This window comes from Choloepus didactylus, chromosome 6 (assembly GCF_015220235.1).
Source record: "Choloepus didactylus isolate mChoDid1 chromosome 6, mChoDid1.pri, whole genome shotgun sequence".
Lineage (NCBI taxonomy): Eukaryota > Metazoa > Chordata > Mammalia > Pilosa > Megalonychidae > Choloepus > Choloepus didactylus.
In genome coordinates this window covers 78,454,337-78,477,440 of record NC_051312.1, presented here as the reverse complement: position 1 = coordinate 78,477,440, position 23,104 = coordinate 78,454,337, and the positions used below count along the sequence as shown (strand labels likewise).

The 23,104-nt window shown below is 40.7% G+C and overlaps 1 protein-coding gene across 1 annotated transcript; it reads left to right on the top strand.

The window, feature by feature from the left end:
* Positions 1–21,935: 21,935 nt before the first annotated feature.
* LOC119537706 (olfactory receptor 52E4) lies at positions 21,936–22,874 on the top strand. The gene has a single exon (XM_037840249.1). It carries the CDS (start codon positions 21,936–21,938, stop codon positions 22,872–22,874), a length of 939 nt encoding a protein of 312 aa, XP_037696177.1.
* The last annotated feature ends 230 nt before the right edge of the window (positions 22,875–23,104 follow it).

The following is a 23,104-nucleotide window of genomic DNA, read 5'->3' as shown; positions in this document are numbered from 1 at the left end:
ACATATGTTCATCACTTATGCATACTGTGGGCGCATGGGAGTGGCTCACTTGACTTGTATTAACATCAGTACTAATATCTAGCAAGGTCTTGGGAATATTTCTATCTTGTTTCTGAATGTCCTGTGCTGGTTTGAATGTATTATGTCCCCCAGAAAAAGCGATATTCTTTGATGTAGGCTTGTGGGGTAGACGTTTTGATGCTGATTAGATTTGCTTGGAGATGCGCCCCACCCAACTGTAGATGATAACTGATGGGATATTTCCATGGAGGCGTGGCCCCACCCATTCAGGGTGGGCCTTGATCAGTGGAGCCATATAAACGTGGTGACTCAAAGAGAAGGAAGTGAGTGCAGCTGTGAGTGACGTTTTGAAGAGGAGCAAGCTTGCTAGAGAGGAACGTCCTGGGAGAAAGCCATTTTGAAACCAGAACTTTGGAGCAGACGCCAGCCACGTGCCTTCCCAGCTAACAGAGGTTTTCCGGACGCCATTGGCCATCTCCAGTGAAGGTACCCGATTACTGATGTGTTACCTTGGACACTTGATGGCCTTAAGACTGTAACTGTGTAGCCAAATGAACCCTCTTTTTATAAAAGCCAATCCATCTCTGGTGTTTTGCATTCCGCAGCATTAGCAAGCTAGAACACCTTCTAATCATTGTCTCCTGTGCTAGGGTCTTATACACCATCTTCCACCTCCTTTCTCAAGATACCCACCTGAAGGCTTTTAATCCCTGTAGCTCCTGTATCTGTGTCATCTTAGCCTTCTTTAGTCTAGCTCTCTTCTCCTTCATCACTCATTGCTTTAATCACAGAATCCCACAGTATATTCATATCCTCCTGGCCAATCTCTATGTGGTCATTCCCCCCTGCTTTAAACCCAGTCATGTATGGGATCAGGACCCAGCAGATAGAGGAGTGGGTGAAGAGTCTCTTTGTCACAAAAAGACTAAATGAGAGATAGTTCATTCAAGCTATCAGGGATAAGGCCTGAGAAGACTATAATTTGTGACAAAATGGATAAAAAATTGGCTTCACCAAGATTGACTGTCAATTACTTATTTATATATAAATCAAAAATAAGTATTGGTAGTAATTGCTGAGGGTGCATGTGTTTGAGTGTGTCTGAGTATGTATTTGCAATGCTATCCTTTAATGAACCATGCCACAGAATATGCCACACAGGAGAAGATTTCAACAGTGATACACTGAAAAAAGAACTTTCTAATTGTTTGGAACTGTCTGTTGTTCTAGATCTCTTTCAGGTAGTAATACAATTTATTTCATAGAGTTGTTCAAATAGAGACCATATGGTCACTTACTGGTATTAAGTTAAATGAGAAACATGTTTTTAAATAAGAAAGGATGTTTTTAATATAAGCAAAGGATGAGGATTAGACTAGATTTTTTTCCCTGTTCTATGCACTCAAGTTTCTGATACTATGGTGTTCTTCATAAGCCTAACCACTTTACCATATACTCTCATTCTTGGACTGATAAGTTTAGTACTGTGTTATCTGTGAAGATTCTTTCATCTTGGAGTGTAAAAAAACCTACAGAATGTATGAAAATTATCATAGGGCACATTTTTCAATGACTAATAAAGCAATTTAAAAAAACATGGAGATAAGATGTAATGCTACTACTTATTGGAGTGATATTTTGGAAAGATTAAAATTAGTGGCCAGAAGTTTATTATTTAGAAAATTGAATATCACCAAAGTTTATTAATACAGCTGAAGAGATTATGTAGGATTTTAGAAAATTCCTCTCACACTGGCATTTATAATGTACAGGAGGTAGATGTGACACATAGTTCATTTCAGATAATTCTATGATTCAAAGAGAACTGAAATTTGGATAGTGATAATGCAAATAAAGTGGAAATACAAAGTATGAGAAACTGAAAAGAGGCATAAAGTATAACATTTAGCCACAAATTAGAGAGAGTATAGAAGTATTTATTATTTTATTTGCTTGTTTTTAACTCATCAAGCATTGAAATGCATAAGAAGAAAAAATATAATTAGTCACAAACTTCAAAAAAGAAAAGGAGGTTACAAAAGAAATCAGATTGCAGGGAACCTTAGAAAATTTTGGTTTCCAAAAAGTGAGTATGACAGGGATATAAAATATGGATGGAATCAGTATAAATAACACATTCATTGAGTTTGATAATGCCAACAGAAAAGAAAGAATGGTAACTGAAAGTTAAGGAAATTTAAAATATTGGAGGACTTAAATAGAAGACTGCTAAAGCAGAGTTAAAATCAATTTTGTCTTTAAAACTACCATAACAATCAATTCACTCAGTTCTATGACATTCCTAGTAATTTTCTGCTAATTGAACATAGAAAACCAATATTTTCAAAATATGTTATCTAATGATAATCATTCATTTCAGAGAGAAGAGTTAATATTGCGGTAACAGTAAAAAAAAAAGAACATGTCCAAAAGTTTTCACAATCATTAATATAATTTCATCTGTTATCTAGTTTCATATTCTTCACCCATTAAAGTAATGGGTTGCCAACTATCCACTTGATGTTCCTATTTTATGGCTGGATATATATTGTTAAATTATGCCTACATTTCTGTGTCAAGATATTTTAAGAGAAAAAGTATTTATCTCTGATCTTTTGCAGATGCCTACTGAAATGAAAGATAAGCTGGAAGTAAAATAAAAAATATATAATAGCATTGGGAAATAGAACAGATCATATATTTTGAAAAAACAATAAGAGAAGGAAAATGGATGGATAAATGGAGAGTATAAACAAAACCGTGAAACAAGTGAAATATAGGGCTTCCACAGTAATGAGGACCAGTTTTTTTTCCCAAAGACACAGTAAATTAACTTTATATTCAGGGTAAACCAGAAGAGTATGCAGAGAAGATCATGAGACAATCATCAGGATAATAAATGTATATCAAAATTCATAGTCTAAATGGACCAATAAAATAATGCTTTTCCAGTTTCTGCACACAGAGATACACAGTGTATTGGCTGCCACTTCTATCTTCCAAGACAAGAATGAGATACACAACTTATGTAATATCGGCATTGTGCAAACAATACGAGAGAACATTGGCAAGACTGTTCGATCCACAGTGAGGAATCAGAATCCATAAAAAAGGGAAAAATAAAGAAAAAATATTCCCCCCTCAAGTGTAATAAACCAAAGTCCCCTTATTTCCCCCTGCCAAAAAACCTTCCTCCATTTTGGAATTTGGAGCCCCTAACTTATCCATGTATTTCCCATTTCATTGCATATGCTAAAATGATGCTTGCTTAATATCAAACCTAATGGACATAACGGCACTGACAGGCTGCCCTCCCACATAGGGGAGAGGCATTATGTGATTATTCTGAAAGTTACCAAATTTTTGAAATGCAAATAATTTGCTGTGAAAATTAGCATTCCAGATCAGTAAAGAATTCTAAAAATATGATCACAAAAATTTAAAACTGAATAGAATGACTCAATAGTACAGACTTTCAAAAAATGACTAAAAATTTGACCTAATCTTTTTCTGGTGGTGAAAAAAATTTAAAGATAAACTCTAGCAAAAATTAAACAACAAAAGAGGACAGAGACAGACAGTGGAACCTGGATGTCAGGCCCTGCCCTGTTGATGACAGATTAGATGACTGAAGAGTATCCCAACTCCTGTGATACTTCATTTCTAAAGTAGTCAAATTAAAGGCTTTGACTATGAAAAAATATATATATACTCTAGCAAAACAAGAAAGCATTAAAGAAAAAGCACAGTAAGGTTTTTTTTACATAAGATTTATGTACAAAAGGAAGCAGCAAAAGGTATAGTTAAGTTAAAACAGTTGTTGAGAAACTGATTGTGATAATAAATGTATTCTCTAGAAAAGAGTATTTGGTGGTTTTCTACTTGTAATTATAAACTATCATATCAGATTAATGCTTATCCCAATTAAAAAAAAACTAGAAACACTGGACAGAATACTTAAAACATACATTTTAAGGTACTTCAGAGATAATGAATTAGGATAGATAAAAAGACAAGACACCATTAAAGAAAAAAAAAGGGAGGCTCAGAAAGATGAGGCCAGATTTTGGAATTGTTTTTCCTCACATCATTTCTAAATTGGAAGAGCTCTCCAAGAAACTGGTAATATGAGGCGAACTTCAGCAGTGTCAGGGAACTGGGTGGGATTAAACTTTGTAGTACAGAGCTTGCAAAGGAGTAGAAGAAACTTATCACCAAGGGAGTACCCAAAGAATAAAAGTAAACCTGAAATGGACCAGCCATCACAAAGTATGTAGCCTAGTTTACAATTAGCTCAATTCCCAATTGGATTGTGATGATGTGCTCTTACCCTAATTGCCTAAGAGAAACAAAGTAAAACTCTTAGTGGTTACCATCAGGAGGTATGAGAATATACATTGAATAAGCAGACAAGACACAGATAGAAAGTTAGTCACAAGAAACAGAAACACAGAAATATTTTTGAGAAAGACAAAGGATTGAATATACATTACCTTATCCCATTTCTGCCCTTATTCAGAACAATTATAGAGCCAGTCTCAGGCCATTTCTCCCCTGATCTTAAATTATATTAAGGACAGATTGTGTTTACAGAAATAAACCTTTTCCTCATAGGCTCTTAACTAAAATATTTTCCAATTTAGCAATATAGCCCAATGGTTCCCTTTTTAAAGAATTTCCATAATCAGTTACCAATTAGGAACACTTGACCAATACAAATGCAATAAGATGACACTAACAAATGTAAAGACACTTAATGCTTACTATATATTTAAGTAACTTACCAATTAATAACTAGACCAAACATACCAATTAACAATTAAATAGGCATCATTATATCTAAGTAACACACCAATTAATTAAACAAGCATTAAACAGTTACTATACCTAAGTAATACACCAGTTAACAGTTAAACAGGCCTACTTAATTTCATTTAACACCAATTAATTGTTGGTTTGCTTATTTTCCAGGAGTACAAAAAGAAAAAAAATGCATTAATTAAAACTAAGTATTTAATAGGTGGGGTAATAGCAGATTAGACCCAGCCAAACAGATAATTAATGAATTGAAAGATAAACCTGAAGAAAATATTCACAATGAAGCAGGGGGAAAAAAGGTGGATAGAAAACATAGAAAATAATATAGGGGACTTAGAAAATAGTTAAAAATTCTACATGAATATAACTGGATCATATAAAAATAGGAATTATACAACTGGTCAAGAGCAACCTTTAAAGGATAAAGCTGACAAAACTAATTACAGAAATCAAGACAATGATGTTAAGATTCCAAAATTCCAAGCAGGATAAATACCCCAAAAAAAGCCCACCTAGGAATATCAAATTAAATTGCAGAAAAACAGAGACAAACAGAAAATCTTTACAGCAATCAGAGGGGGAAAATAGCTTCAAAGGAGCAATAATAAGACTGACAGCAAATATCTCAAAACTAAAAATGGAATCACGTCAATGAAGCACTATTTCCAAAAATGTAAGGGGAAAAAAAAACTGCCAAGCCAGATTTCTATACCCACTGAAAACATCATTTAAAATCAAAGAATTAGAAATACATTGCAAATAAATAAAAACTAAGAGAAATTGTCACCAACAGACTTACTATAAGGAAAAAAAAAAAAAAAACTAAAGAGAACACTTCAGGAAAAATAACAAATTCAGAGAGATGCAGAAGTAATGAAGAAACATGTAATGCAATTTCTTAAAGAAAATATTACAAAATGAAGAGATATAGAAAAGGAAAATATATAAAGACCAAGTTAGAATTAGTCTAAAAATGCATGATTGATTTGACACTTGATAATCAAATTGATGGAAATAAAAATATTATCAGAACAGAGGGAAAATGTAAAGTGATCAGCTCAATAGATAGAGAAAAGTATTTAATAAAATCTAATGTCTATTAATGACTTTAAAAATATCTCACACAAACTAAGCATGAAGTGATCACCCTTAATCTGATAAAAAATGTTCAGATCTGAAGAATGACAGGATATGTAAATTATGGTGATATATTTAAATATTTCCACTGATATCAGAAACAAGATAAGGATGCCATTACCACCATTCCTATCCAACATAGAACTAGAAGCTCATGCAGTGCAATAAGACAAGGAAAAGAAATTAGAAACACAATAAACTAAAGTGGAAAAAATTAAACTGTCGTAAGTCACAGATAGAATGATTGTATATATAGAAATGAAAAGTATTCATGAAAAAAGGATTTGAATTACTAAGTGAATTTATCAAGGATATTTTATATAGGGTCAACATATGAAAATTAATTATATTTCTTTATATAAACAGTAAACAAAAAATATAATACAAAAGTAAACAAAAAATACAGTTTTTAAAACTACATAATTTAAAACAGCATCATAAAGCTTCATATACTTTGGGCTAATCTTACAAATGATGTGCAAGATTTCTATAATAAAACAATAATAAAATTTGGAGTAATTTAAAAATACATAAATAGATATACCCAGGCACATGGTTTTATATAACCAAAAATTAAAATAAATTATCTCCTCTAGTGACCTGTGTATTCAATGCAATAAATATTCCTGTGAATGTGTTTGTATGCCCATTTGTTTTGTAATGGACCAAACAATCTTGAAGAAGAATAAAGTTTCAGGATTTATGCTATCATATTCTCCAATTTATTATATAACTTCATTAATTAAAATTGTGGAATACTGGTACAAGGATAGGTAATTGTGCAGAACACTAGTCTAGAAAAAGAGCCATACAAACATAAATGTATCATTTATGACAAAAGACTACAGAACAGTGGAGAATGCAGAGCAAACAAAACAGTTGTAAATGGGACAGCGTCAACTGAGTAGTTAATTTGGGTCAATTGGATATTGAAAAATAATATTCTTTGCCCCTACTTCATGCCATACAGAAAGATTGACTCATTATGGAATGTGAATAAAAATATGAAATACACAGAAATAAAGCTTCTTGAATAACACATAGAAAAATATCTTCCTGATCATGGTGTAGGTGAATATTTCTTGACAGGCATGTAAAAATGACCTTAAATTCGTGCCATCCCTGCAACAGTGCCCTTTCAATGTGACAGTTAACATCTTTCCATCAAGAAATGGAGTCTGTTTTCCTACCTCTTGGGTTTGGGTATGTAAATGACTTCCTTTGACATTAGTAAACAAGATGCAAGCAGAGGTTGTAAAGAGCTTGTGCATTGCAGCTTATTGCTGCAGCACGTGGAACGCTGAGATTCTCAAGTGAATGAGCCCAAATTAGCCTGAAGGGTGGGAGACTGTGAGGAGATAAATGGGAGTGCCCCAGGTGTCAGCCTTCCAATCATTGTATGTAGGAATCCAGCTAATAGCTAAACCATCAGCTAACCAGACACCTAGGAGAACCTGGTAATGATCAAGTGGGCTAACACAAATAAGAACTGCTCATCCAACTCAGAATATCTTGAACTGAGAAAAATTAATTTTAAATCACTAAATTCACAGAGGTTTATTATGCAGCAAATGCTAATAAATTCACAGAGGTTTATTATGTAGCAAAAGCAAAAACCATGAAGGGAAATTTTGATTCACTGGACTACATTAAATAGTCTTCAATGTAGTACAGAGTGACTGAACCAAGGAAACATAAGAGGTTTGCTGAGTGACTCCAAGGGCACATTCAAGTTTGGTGATCATGAATTTAGATTGAGGCCAGTCCTTGCCATTTCATACCTTATTCAGCTGCCTAGAAAAGGTATGGAGTAGGTTAAAAGTTGAAATTAATCAGATTTGGGTGTTGTGCAGTACAAGGACAACATGTGGCTGACAAGGATGTGTGTAAGGGAGTTATTAATCATGAGGCACAAAATCACATGTGTGACTGAAGGGAAATGGGGGTAATATTAAAGGTTTTAGGTTTGGTGGATTATAGATATCAGAGAGGTCCAACAGTTTTTGGGTTGACGAACAAGAAGAAGTGGGTTTGAAAAACTGAAGGTGGTAGTCTTGGCAGTAGGATGCTTAAAACTGAGCTCATAAATAGGTGCAGTTTAGTAGTAATTTGGAGGCCTTGGATTAATCTGTGGCAAATGAATTAAATAAAGGTCAAGGTTATTAAAGTAGAGAAGTTCATAAAGTGAATGACTGGTTGTTGGAATGATAATCTATGCAGGTATAGAAACTAACAGGAGTCATTATGGTATAATATTCAATAGAATAGCAGTGAGCCAGACACCAAAATCTCCAGGGCATTAGGGATATTAGCTGTATTATGTTACAAGCACCAAAACTGAAGATTTTTTAGGATGAGAGAGGGGGCTTACTCTAAAAGTATCAGAGCAGAAATTAGAATACCAAATCCTTCTCCAGGGGATGTACAAGAAGATGTAGTAGAGTAACATACCCAACTCCTAAGAAGTTTTCAAAAGAAGAAGTATCCTCAGGGAACAGTTGGGTTTCTGTTTCAATGGAAAGATGGAAAGAATATCAGAAAAAGTTTTAAGGCATAAATAATATCGATGCTCATGAAAAATTGGTCCCAGAAGGCACAGAGGAACAATCTGGGGAATAGGACAGGGGTAAAGTATAGGATCAGATAAGAGTATATGCTATATTTTATTGATACCCGCAGAGAACTGGCATTTTCATGCCCCCAAATAATGTAATTTAACAATGCCTGAGTGAAGTGGGCTCCCTCCCCTTAATCTGTAACAAGAGAGTCCCCTTCCCCCTCAACTGGCAACAACTGCAAAGTAAACATTAAGCCCTGAGAAGAAGGGAGTGAAACTGTACTGTTTTAGGGAGTGAGACTTGCGGTTGTAAGCATTAGCCAAGCATAACCGTTCCAACAATTAACCATTGTGCCGACCTTGAGAAAATTTCTCAACCTTGCTAAAGAACTTAAGCAACCATTAATTAACTGCCAACTCTGCTTTTGTCAAAATAGCTTGCTTGCATTTTCAGGATGTGGTTTCTGCCTATATAAGTCTCAAGCACACTCAGGTCGGGGCTGCTTACTGAACTCCCTGCGTGGAGGGACGGACAGCAGTCGCCGGCCGGCTAATAAAAGCTCTTTAAATTCTGTTTGGCTGTCTCATACTTTAACTCGCGGGCACTGTAACATTTGGAGGCCCCAGCGAGATTTCCTCAGCGTTTGCCAAGGCTCATCAGTCGAGACAAGGTCCGACTACCGGTCCTCCCCCAGGGGGGTGCACTGAGAGACATTCCTCAGCCCCAGTGGAGAACCGAGTGGTCGGGCCTCGAGATTCGAAAATCTGCCTCTGGAGTCATCTGGACGTGGGCCCACAACAGTAAGAGATCTCTAATCTGGTCTGGTGGAGAACCTCTTTAGGGTCTTTAGGAGGGCTGGATGCAGCCATAACTCCGAGACCCGGCCCCGGACCACGATGGTGGCTGGTGGCCTCAGGTTCAGGTTCTGGTTCAGGTTCGGAATTGGTCTCTTAGCGCAGACCTAGTCTCTGTTTTGTGTTTTGTTGTTAGTGTCTTTGTTCTGTTCTGTTTCTGTTTTGTCAACCGTCAGTCCCGCAATGGGTCAGTCTCCATCTGCTTTGCTTGCTCTCCGTTGCAGTGTTTCTTAAAAAAATTTTCAGGACTTCCGCCGACGAGCTGCAGGGTCAGGTGCCACGGTCAACCCAGAAACTCTTCGGGCCCTTTGTGAGCTTGAATGGCCAACTTTTCCAGACTCTAATTGGCCCCCCGAGGGCACCCTAAATTTGCTGATTGCTTTTCAGGTTCAAAGAGTTATTTATGGAAGACCAGGACATCCAGATCAGATTCCCTATATTGAAAACTGGATCGACGTCCTCGCTGACCACCCCAAATGGCTTAAAAATTGCTCACCACCTAAACTGTCTAAAGCGCAAAATGTGCTTGTTCTAAAGGGGCCACCCAAAAGGCCCCCGGTTCTCGACTCCCCACAGGATAGTCCCCCCTTGTCACAGCCCCCACCTTATTCTGTAGGGCCCTCTGCCTCCAGCCCAGGGCCCTCTGCCCCCATCCCAGGGCCCTCTGCCTCCAGCCTAAGGCCCTCTCCTCCCAGTCCAGGACCCTCCGTTCTTAGCCCGGGGCCCACTGCTTCCAGTTTGGGGCCCCCTACCCTAAGTACGAAGGACCCCTCGTTCCCACTCCAGATTCTACCACACCCCTGACAACTCTCTCCAGCCACCCCCACACCTGTTCCAGGAGTTCATACGGACTGCATGGTCAGGTCCTTGTCCCCGCTCAATTACCCCTGAGACAAGTCACTCAAGGCCCACCTGAAAACCCAAAACCCTTTATGGTCTATGTTCCTTTTTCCACCAGCGACCTGTACAACTGGAAAAATCAAAACCCCTCTTTCTCTCAAAACCCCCAAGGACTAATCTCTTTGTTAGAATCTGTTTTCTTTACCCATCAGCCCACATGGGACAACTGTCAACAACTGCTGCAGACCCTTTTCATGTCAGAGGAGAGAGAGAGAATCCGTGCCCGGGGAAGGAAACTAGTCATGGGGCCAGACGGTCTGCCAACCACGGAAGCAGACCGCCTCAAGGCTGTTTTTCCCTTCACCCGACACTGGTGGGACCCTAACACTTATCAAGGTAAGGAGGCTCTCAAACAGTACCGCCAGACTCTAATGGGGGGCTCTCCGAGCAGTGGCACGGAGGCCTACAAATATGTCCAAGGTAACTGAGGTGACTCGGGGCCACTGAGTCCCCCGCCGCTTTTCTAGAGCACCTCCAGGAGGCTTACCGGTTATATACCCCTATAGATCCAGAGGTGCCAGAAAACAGGCGAGCAATTAATATTGCCTTCATCGCCCAGTTGGCCCCAGATATAAGAAAAAAGTTACAAAAGTTAGAAGGCTTTGAGGGAAAAGTACTGAGCAAGTTGGTGGAGGTTGCTCAACAAGTCTTCAATAACAGAGAAAGTTCCGAAGACTTAAACAAAAAAATGGCAAAGGTTCTACTTGCCATGAGTGAAGACCAAACACGGAATAAAAACCGAGGAGGGGGTCAGAATTTTGGAGGAAAGTCCGGGGGAGGAAATAGGCTGTCGAGCGGGAGAGGAGGGCGAAAAGGGCCCCCTCTAGGCCAAAACCAGTGCACTTTCTGTAAGGAACAGGGGCATTGGAAAAATGAGTGCCCGAAAAAATCCTACCCAGGGCCACCAAAGGTTCTCCTCAAGAAGGAAGACTGATGAGGCCAGGGCTCTGCCCTTGGCCCCCAGGAGCCCAGGGTCACTCTTACAGTAGGGGGCCGAAACATTGACTTTTTAGTGGACACTGGGGTGACTTTCTCTGTACTCCAAGAAGCAGAAGGCCCTTTATCACAAAAACGGACCCCGATCCAGGGGGCCACTGGAGGAATCAAGTCCTATCCATGGACACAGGCCCGAATAAGTAACTTAGGGGAGAAAACCATTACTCACTTTTCTTAGTTATGCCTGAATACCCCTACCCTCTAGTTGGCCACGACTTGCTCCACGAACTGCTAGCAACCATCTCCTTCCGAGATGAAGGGCCAGAAGTAAACTTCCGAAAGCAACCAAGTTCCATCTTAATTACCTGTCCTCTGTCCAAAGAGTACCTCCTCCTAGCCGGGGAGGATACTAATAAACAAAATGCTGAACTCTTAGTGAAGTGGCAGAAAGAAATACCGGAGGTGTGGGCGGAGATGAACCCCCCGGGGCTGGCTGGCCACCAACCCCTCATCGTTGTTCAGCTCCTAAGAAGTGCCACACCTGTCCGGGTCCGGCAGTACCCAATGAGCTACCGAGCTAAAAACGGAATAGCTATCCACATTAGGAGACTAAGGGAAGCAGGGATCCTTGTGCCCTGCAAATCCCCTTGGAACACCCCGCTCCTACCCATTCAGAAACCAGGGACTGAGGACTTCAGGCCAGTAGAAGACCTACGAGAGGTCAACAAAGGAGTCGAAACCATCCATCCAACGGTCCCTAACCCACATACCCTGTTCAGCCTACTCCTCCCCGATTGAAAAGTGTATACTGTACTAGACTTAAAGAATGCTTTCTTCTCACTATGCCTGGCCCCCGTCAGCCAGCCCCTCTTCGCCTTTGAGTGGACGGACCCCGAAGTAGGGGAGTCAGGACAATTAACTCAGACTAGATTGCCCCAGGGTTTTAAAAACTCCCCTACTCTTTTTGATGAGGCCCTAAGCCGGGACCTACTAGAATTCCGAGAAAAACACCCCAAAGTTACTGTCCTCCAATATGTGGATGACATCCTCCTTGCGGCAGAATCTCCCAAAGAGTGCCAGAAAGCAACAGAGGAGTTGTTGAAAACCATCGGGCTGTTAGGATACTGGCTATCAGCAAAAAAGGCACAGCTTTGCGTTTCACAAGCCTCTTATCTTGGGTATAATATAACTGAAGGAAAGAGAACGTTGTCTGATAAATGTATTCAAGCCATTCTCCAAATTCCAGCACCTCGGACAAAGCAACAAGTCCGGGAGTTTTTAGGAGCGGTCAGGTATTGCCGGCTATGGATCCTTGGGTTTGCCGAAATAGCCCGCCCTCTTTAGGCCAGTACCAGGGGGAAGGGCACAGAACTAACTTGGACTGATAAGGAGGAAGGGGTTTTCCAGACTCTAAAAAAGGCACTTACCCGAGCCCCAGACTTAGCACTCCCAGATCTCAGAAAACCATTCCAGCTGCATGTAGCCGAGGTGCAAGGGATAGCAAAGGGAGTGTTAACACAGCGCTTAGGGCCATGGAAACGGGTCTTGGCTTATCTTTCAAAGTGCCTCAATCCAGCTGCGGCAGGTTGGCCTAACTGCCTCTGGGCCATTGCGGCCACTGCCCTGCTAGTTAAAGAAGCCTCTAAACTCACCTTTGGGCAAGAACTGCAAATCATCGCCCCCCACGCGGTCAAAACCCTCCTCAAAAGCCCCCCAGACAGGTGGCTTTCTAATGCAAGAATTACTCAATACCAAGTTCTTCTCCTTGATCCATCCAGAATAAAGTTTCTTCAAACCTCAGCTTTAAACCCAGCTACTTTGCTGCCAGAGAATAATCCCAGCCAACCCATTCATAACTGTGTCGAAACCTTAGCAGCAACCACCAACCTGCATGAAGACCTAACTGACCTGCCACTTCAGAACCCAGACGAAACTCTCTATACTGACGGGACCAGTTTCATTCAAGACGGGACTAGGGTCGCTGGAGCGGCAGTAGTAACGGCCTCCAAGGTAATATGGGCCCAAGCCCTAAACCATGGGACGTCTGTGCAAAAAGCTGAATAGCCCTCACCCAAGCTCTCCGATGGGCCAAGGAAAAGGCGGTGAACATCTACACAGACAGCCGATACGCGTTCACCACCGCACACGTGCATGGGGCCATCTATCAGGAATGCGGCCTCCTAACCAGCGGGGGAAAGGACATTAAAAATGCCTCAGAAATACTAGAGCTTTTAACAACCCTTTGGCCTCCCAGAGCAGTGGTCATAATCCACTGCAAAGGACATCAAACTTCAAATACACCCGAAGCAAAGGGAAATGCTTTCGCCAACCAGACGGCCAAAGAAGCGGCCCTAAAACCAGTGGGGCCCCTCCAAGTCTTGCCCCTCCTACCACCCCGGGTACTAAAAGCTGTTCCAACTTACTCAGACTCTGACATTCATCTAAGACAAGAACTCCAAGCTAGAGAAGATCCAGAGGGGTGGAAAGTCCTCCCTGACTCTAGAATCCTCCTACCAGAAGCACTGGGAAGAGACTTAATTTTAAAAACGCATCAGAGTACACACCTGGGAGGGACAAAATTAGCTGAATTGCTAAAAACTGACTTCTATATACCTAAGCTTTTTCAGGTAGCAAAAGAGGTAAGCAGAAGATGTCATGTCTGCGCCCAAGTTAACCCAAGTCATGTAAGTACCCATGCTACCCACGGTCACCACTTAAGAGGTCAGCTCCCAGGAGAGCAATGCGAAATAGACTTTACGGAACTCCTGGACCAGGGGGATATAAGTACTTACTTGTGTTGGTGGACACCTTCTCAGGATGGGTTGAGGCCTACCCAACTCGGTCAGAGTCAGCTCAGGTAGTAGCTAAGAAATTATTGGCTGAAATTGTCCCTCGGTTTGGCCTACTGGTAGCAATGGGGTCTGACAATGGTCCGACTTTTATAGCCCAAGTTACCCAAAACTTGTTAAAAGCATGAGGAATCAAATGGAAGCTACACTGCATCTACAGACTGCAAAGCTCAGGACAGGTAGAAAGAATGAATCAGACGCTTAAGGAAACCCTCACCAAACTTAAATTGGAGACTGGCGGAAACTGGGTGAGCCTCCTTCCATTTGCCTTACTTAAAGCTAGGTTACCCCTTATGTACAAGGTATTACTCCATATGAAGTCATGTTCGGCAGGCCACCCCTGCTCCTCCCCAAGTTAGGGGAGGAGCAGCTCACCTCCCTGTCTAACTCTGAACTTCTCAAGTCCTTACAGGCCTTACACTACAGCTCCAAAAACATCCATCACGTCGTCAGCGCCCACCGCCCGAAACTTGACACCGCAGAAGAAGAAACCCCTACTGCTGAACCTGGTGATTTAGTGTGGATCAGGAAAAGGAATCCCTCCTCCCTCAAGGCACTCTGGGCTAGACCTTATCAGGTGATTCTAAGCACACCAACTGCCGTCAAAGTCGCAGGTAAAAGATTTTGGATACATTGCTCACAAATTAAAAAGGCAGACTCCGACCAGAATGCAGAATGGTCCTTACAAAAAACATCAGATCCCCTAAAACTTTGGCTGCAGCAATGTACGCCATTATGCTGACTCTAGTAACAATGCTAGCCACCAAGAACCCCCATCAAGCCACTAATTATATGTGGCAGTTAACTCACACCATTGATGGAACAGTGGTCAGCCAGATTAGCACCCCTGGCAGCCCTAAATTTGTTTTTGACCTATGTAAACTCTTTGGGAAAACCTGGAATCTACCAGAAGCTGTGAATACCTATTTGGGAGGGGGAAGGGCAGGGCTTAGGGGCTTTGGTTGTGGTAATTTAGACCTGGAACGAGGGCTACGGTATAGTCAACATTAAATCTGTCCACAAAGAAGTGCCTCAACGTGTGGGGGAGAGGATGATTATTTCTGTTACAGTTGGGGCTGTGAAACCATAGCCCCATGGAAGAATGTAGACCGTTTATTAAAGGTCACAAGGGAGACAAGGCCAGAAGCTCCTATGAAAGATTGTGCAATTGGGAGCTGTAACCCTGTTACTTTTAAACCACAGCAGTATTGGGAAGATTCCCAGTGGTTGGGGGGAAAAACATGGGGATTGCGCCTATATGTATCAGGATATGACGCTGGAGTGTTATTCACTATTCAAAAAAGAAAAATTCCTAAACCCTTAAATCCAATAGGCCCCCTGGACCCCATCGACATCAAAATACCTGTAACAACTATTCCTTTCCCACTTACCCGTCCTTACTCCACCACAAAGAGCTGCCCCTTATCTCCAAAAGCAACTCCCCTTCCTCCACCTCCAAACTCCCGACAAGAGTCTCTATTCAATACACTTAAACTCATGTTCAAATTCTTAAACCAAACTTCCCCCAACTTAACTAAAGACTGCTGGCTATGCCTAAACCCCGAACCACCCTATTATACAGGCCTGGGAGCTAACCGAAGTATAGGAGTAACTAACAATGACATTCAAAATATCTCCCTATCAAATATTCACCAAAACTCACACTATTGTCCCTGGGGCACTACCCCTAAGCTTACTTTAGGTGACTTTCAAGGACAAGGAACATGCTTCCAGTCCCCTCAATTCCCTCTATCTACTTCTCCTTACGTTAATTCTTGCACCTCTGTAATCATTTTCAGCAACAGCCCAGTGGGTCATACCAGACACTACTTAGTAGCACCCAAAGGAACATGGTTTGCCTGTACGACAGGGTTAATGCTGTGTTTATACCACCCCCCTGCCCTCATGCAACCTAAGGCTCCAGGACTATGCATTCTCACCCATGTCCTTCCCCAAGTATATTACTACTCTGGTGAGGGAGGTAGGGAGCACTTTGGGCTAACTAACGTCAAACGAGTCAAACGAGGGGGACCAATACTAGTGCCAGTGCTCCTCGGGCTTGGAGTAGCAGGGGCAACCACAGTAGGAACCACAGCACTCATCACAGGGGACCAAAATTTTAAAAGCCTTAGTGCTCAAATTGACCAGGATCTAAAAACCTTAGAAGAGAGCGTTACTAAATTTGAGGAGTCCTTAAGCTCATTAGCAGAAGTAGTGCTCCAGAATCGGAGGGGACTCGATCTTGTATTCTTAAAGCAGGGAGGGCTTTGTCTAGCCTTAGGCAAAGCATGCTGTTTTTATACTAACCACTCAGGTGTAATTAAAGAAAGTTTAAGCCAACTCCGAAAGAGACTACAGGATAGAGAAGAGCAAAGGAAAAAGGAGGCAAATTGGTTTGAAAGTATATTTTCTCAATCTCCATGGTTAACTACCTTAATATCAGCAATTGCCGGACCCCTGGCTCTTCTCATGTTAGCCTTAATCATAGGCCCCTGTGTTATAAACAGTTTAGTTAAATTTGTCCAACGGTGTATTCAAAGCGTAAAGCTCATGGTTTTGCAGTCCCAATAGCAATACTTACCCTCAGAAGAAACAATGATTTGATTCTCCCTAAAAACCAGTGGGGAATGAAGTGGGCTCCCTCCCCTTAATCTGTAACAAGAGAGTCCCCTTCCCCCTCAACTGGCAATGACTGCAAAGTAAACATTAAGCCCTGAGAAGAAGGGAGTGAAACTGTACCGTTTTAGGGAGTGAGACTTGCGGATGTACGCATTAGCCAAGCGTAACCGTTCCAACAATTAACCATTGCGCCGACCTTGAGGAAATTTCTCAACCTTACTAAAGATCTTAAGCAACCATTAATTAACCGCCAACTCTGCTTTTGTCAAAATAGCTTGCTTGCATTTTCAGGATGTGGTTTCTGCCTATATAAGTCTCAAGCACACTCAGATCGGGGCTGCTTACTGAACTCCCTGCATGGAGGGACGGACAGCAGTCGCCGGCCGGCTAATAAAGGCTCTTTAAATTCTGTTTGGCTGTCTCGTACTTTAACTCGTGGGCACCGTAACACTGAGCTTCTCCTATCATTCAAGGCACTCTGCCTGGTGGATTGAAGGAAAGAGCTGAGTCAAACATCCCCATAATATCAGTTCAATAGAAGAACAGGGTTAATAACAACTATTCCTAAACCAAAGGAAAGGAAAATGTGTATGTTACAATGTTACAATAGTGGTTCCCACTGATATGAAAATACAGAGGACACAGAGATCATATCTGCTTAGTTCATATGGAAGACCACCATGGAGGAAGTGGTAATTGAGAGAGAGTTAAAAGTAATGGTAATGAAAGGTGGTTGTTTTGTGTGGAAGACTTTTGGTGACCAAAGCCAGGGATATGAACTGGAGAGTCATGAAGTGGAATGAAAGTTTAGCATGTTGACTGGGCATTGAGTGAACGACTTTTATAACCATGGTGTTTGCACTTTATCATATAATTCCTAGAGTACACAGTAGAGTAAGTGGGGTCATTAGAAGAATTTTTAAGCAGATATTGGATAGAATCAGACTTATTTTGGGAATGTAAATTTGAGGATATAAATGGGGAGGATAAATACCATGTGGGAGATGAGTAGGCTACTTATTAATTGAAAAGAGAAGCTATGAATACCAGAACATAGATCAGACCAGAATCTCTTTTGGACTGCATATATTACCTTCTCTTTCCTAACACCTCAAAATTGCCTGAACTCACAGGATAAAAAAATAATAACTGATTGTATAAAGCATTTGATTTCTCTCAGTCTTTTTCCACCTGTAGTCAGTAAAATCATGATCTACTGCATGTCCTGGTGCTACTATCAGCTCTACTCCACTATCATCTGGGAAAGGAAATTCTCAGGGAACTCTAGACCTTGGACTCTGGATGGAGATGACAATAGATTCTGTTTTCTCAGAGGAATGTGGAATTTCTTTCACCTTTTACCAAAAGAGCTGAGACACATGCAAGCCCATCTCCAGAGACTTGATCAGTTTACCATCAGTAATGGACTGGGAAGGAGATTATTCCTGTCCTGGAAAGGAGTTGATGCCATTATCTGCAGATATGCACACTGCCAATAACCAGAGCTGCTGCCACAGAGTCTGGTGTGTGTATATCAAGGGGTCGTCTTCATCTTTTGAAGTTGTAAAAATTGCCAAACTCTATCACAAGTCACACAATTATAGTAAACAAAACAGAGGAGTTGCTAAGGACAGCTTCCTAAAAAGTCTTACTTCAAAGACTTAATGGTATAGACTTAATGTTTCATAGCTCCTGAGGGAGCCAGAATCAATCCAAACTCCATCTCCCATCAGGATATTTTCCTTCCTAACAGCTGATGCCATACTCCCTCCCCTGAGCTAACGAGTTAAATGTGGTATGGAGTTTCTCTGCAGATTTAGTAGGCAGAAATAGAGTTAGAGGGACTTAATGAACCTTGAGCCCATGTTTATACCCAGAGGATTCTGAAGATTAAGTCCGGAGATTCTGGGACATGCCTAGACATAGGGACACCCTCACTCTCTATAAAGTTTTTCCCCTTGTGACTGGGCAGACTTGGGGCCCAGATGCTTGAAGGGCTTCCCGATCACCATCTTTAAACACTTGGGTTCATGCTCATAATTCCACTCCACATGAGGGCTGGGAGAGGAAACACTCTGCAGAGAAAAGATAGTAAATGAGGACAGAAGAAGATAAGAGTCTTTCCTTTGCTGAGGAGTTATCCCACACATCATTTTCCTCACAAAGAAACACAACAGAGTAGCTGGGGTTGGAACACACATCTACAGGTGAGTAATACAAAGAATTCCCCCCCTCTCCCCTTCCTCTCCCTCCCTCTCCCTCTCTTTCTCTCATTCTCTCTCTCATACACAACACACACACTAACATACAAACACAGCCACAGTTGCTATCACCCAAGAGTAAAGATTGTTCTGGCTAACAAACTGATCTGTTAGCAGAGAACCAGGCCCAGAGATTAGGCTTGCTGTGCAGGCCACCACTGTATGTGTGTGTGTTTGGAGTGGAGGGTAGAGGTGTGACTGATATCAATACCCAAATAATATGATGTAGGTATATCCATTTGGTCTCCACTATTTTCTTCTTTTCTCTCCTTCAAAATCCTTGTGAATTTAGAGGTTGTCAGTTGTAACTTGCCTCCCCGGCCCACACCACTTCACGGAAATGTATCCAAGTCCTTTTTATTGTAAACCCAAAATCCCTTCCAAATTACCCAGAAACAGTCCCCTCCTCTGGTCTCCTGCTTCATGGTCCACTCATGAAAGTGCCTGAAATGAAGGATATTACTCACTCCCATCAATGGCTTATCCCACCAAGGTTGGGAAAAACTTTCAAACTAAGCAACATTAGATTATGTATGATTCATAGAAATTCAGAGCTGCATCTATATGCATGGCCCTGTGCTTCCTTCAGTCTGACCTCTTCTGTACCACCCTTCCCTCCATACCACCTTCTTCTCACCTTATGGCCAACTATGGCTTAATTGTGAAGAATTGGCTCTTTGTTATAGTGAATCAAGTTATTTCTACCATCAGGTGAATATTTTCAACTGTCTCGGCTCAAAGGAAAATAAAATATTAAGAGATATTAATAATGTAAATACCATTTATTTAGACTTTCCTGTGAGCTAGTACTTTTACACATTATTAGCTTTATTTATCCTTAAAATAAATCATATCAGGTAGAATTTATTGTCCTAATTTTACAGGGAAAAAAATGATCTAGAAAGCTAAAGAATTTGTCCAAGAGTCTCCAGCTAGTAAATGGCAGGCAGAATTTCAAGCTATGTCTTAATGATCTCAAAGTCCACACAAACCCCTTTTACTATACTATTATTAGAATCAGCAGGAAAAAGAACCAGCAGGATTTAAAAAAAAATCACAAACTAAAAGAATTGAGCACTGGTGGGCAGTAAAGGACAAAGATCTCTATTATCAATTTAATTTTCAAAATGAACTTTGGGGCTTAGTTCTTTATCAATTTGCATATCAAGAAGAGGATGAACTTATCATATTGCCCTCCAGAAACAATTATTTAGCTTTTTGGCCTTTCTCTGTCTTTGTTTGTAGTACACAGCCACAACAGGGAGACAGCAATCATTCTGTACAAAATTGTGAGAAGGTGGGAGTTCTATTGGCTTTGGACTATACTGTCAGAGATTAGTCCCCTCTGCCACTTCCCTGAAAACTTTTCCTCCAGCTAGAAAAGTGTCATGTTGAGAAAAAGCTGCACTAAAGATGAGGCTGACTTTGGACTATAAATCTCATGATGTGTCATCCAGGCTATTCCCTCAGACTCTTCCAAGTTATGTACTACAAACCTCCACCCTGTAATTCTCAGACATTTTCCCCTAAGCACTGGAAAACTTTGTGTTCTCCCCTGCACATCAACTTTTTCTCTTGCTTCTCTGGGGTTAAGAGATGCTGCTTTTCCATTCTTTTAAACAGGAGATCACGAACTCCTTTACCTGGACATTTCTACTGTGCAGTCACTTTCTGCAGTTTTACAGAACAAATTATATGTGCAAGCATGAACACTTTAAAACATGTTCTCTCTCTATCTCACATATCCACACATGCTCACCCATTTATACAAACCCTGATTCAGTTTAATAGCTAAATACCAAACTGGTAACCAAACAAGTCATATGGCAGTATTGGAGATATAAAAATGAATACTGCCTGGTTCTTTGCCCAATAGACTAGCAGCTAGTCTATTGGCAGATATAAGACAAATATATAAATGAATAGTATACACTTCAGGTTATGTAAGTTGTACGGTGTCCTATGGACACAAAAAGTTAAAAGAAAGTAATTTCATTTTTAGGGATGAAGGAAGATTCCTTAACAAGACTATAACTTCAGTATCACTAAAATTTAAAAATTTTCTAGATATTTGATCTGCTCATACCTAAAGTTGGGCAAAACTAGATGGGTATAATTTCATATGTTAATAATTGATGTCACAATGGTGTGAGGCAGCAGTTTTCATTTGGACTTAGGATCCTTTAATGTGTCTGAAAATTATTAAGGAACTCAGAGAGCTTTGGTTCATATAGATTATATTTGCATCAATTTTAACCGTATGAAAAATTAAAAGTGAATCTGAAAAAAGTTTTATTACTTTTAAGATAGTATTACTAAGCCCATTATATATAAACAAAAATTGCATATCTTATTTAATTATATTTCCCTCCAAAAAAAGTGGTAAGAATGGCATTGTTTTACATTTTGCAAATATCTCTAAAGGTTAATTTAATAGAAAAAAACTGGATTCTCATATTTACATCTGCAGTTAACTTACTGTAATACAACATCTCATACAGTCTCTAGAAAACTCTTGAGAGAATGAGTGAAAAGAGCAAATAATGTCTATGAATATGAAAATAGTTTTGACCTTGTGGACTCCCTGAAAGGGTCTCAGAAACTCCCAGAGATCCCGAGACCACCCTTTCCTAAAACTAACCTAGGGGCTACTTGGAAAAGGAATGGAAAGGAATACCAAAAATTCAAATATTCAATACATTTGAAATACCAGCAGTTCCTTTAAAGATCTCATATATGAGAAAAAAATTAACCAAAAACATTGCCTATGATGGCTCTCACGAAACATTTGCTGAGACAGTTACTCAGTTACCCTCTGGGAAGAAGAGAATCTCTAATGTTTGTAAATTAATTATTTCTACCATTACCTCCATTGCACTGATTACAGTTCTTTTCATCTCTCCAGGACCTTAATAACAGAAGATCTTAAAGAACATGAGATCCCTCCTCTCTAATAAGAATTCAATAACATTTGCTAGGAGAATGCCTTCTACCAATGACACTCATTTCCATCCTCCCTTCTTTCTCCTGCTGGGAATACCAGGCCTGGAAACTATACATATCTTGATTGCTTTCCCATTCTGTACTGTGTACCTGATTGCCCTGGTAGGAAACATCTCCATCCTCTTTGTGATCAAGACTGAACACAGTCTCCACCAGCCCATGTTCTACTTTCTGGCCATGTTATCTATGATTGATCTGGGTCTGTCCACATCCACTATCCCCAAAATGCTGGGGATCTTCTGGTTCAACCTCCAGGAGATCAGCTTTGGAGGGTGTCTTGCTCAGATGTTCTTTATCCACATGTTTACAGGCATGGAGACTGTTCTACTGGTGGCCATGGCCTATGACCGCTTTGTTGCCATCTGCAACCCTCTCCAGTACACCATGATCCTCACCAATAAAACCATCAGCATCCTAGCCTCTGTTGTTGTTGGGAGAAATTTAATTCTTGTGACACCATTTGTGTTTCTCATTCTGCGACTGCCCTTCTGTGGGCATCACATCATCCCTCACACATACTGTGAGCACATGGGTCTTGCCCGGTTGGCTTGTGCGCCCATCAAGGTCAACGTTATCTATGGGCTCATGGTGATTTCTAATATTATTGTGGATGTGATCCTGATTGCCTCTTCCTATGTGCTTATTCTTCACACTGTTTTCCGCCTTCCCTCTCAGGATGCCCGACTAAAGGCTCTCAATACCTGTGGTTCCCATGTCTGTGTCATGCTGTGCTTTTACACACCAGCATTTTTCTCCTTTATGACACACCGCTTTGGTCAGAACATTCCCCGTTACATTCACATTCTTTTGGCCAATCTATATGTGGTTGTCCCACCTGCCCTTAACCCCGTCATCTATGGAGTCAGGACCAAGCAAATCCGGGAGCAGGTTGTGAAGATATTTGTACAAAAAGAATAAGCCTGTGTAAAGACTGGGAAAAAATATATCCACATACTACTCAAATTATAATAACTGAGTTCTCTTTTATATCTTCTATAACACTAGGTTATGGTGCACAAACTTTTCATTTTGATTGACAGTAGATTATGGTTGACAGATAAAGCAAAGCTACCTTTACTGCCCACCCCCCATCCCCTCCCAATGTAATGTGACAAAGGCAGAGACTAATAGGGAAGACAGATATACTG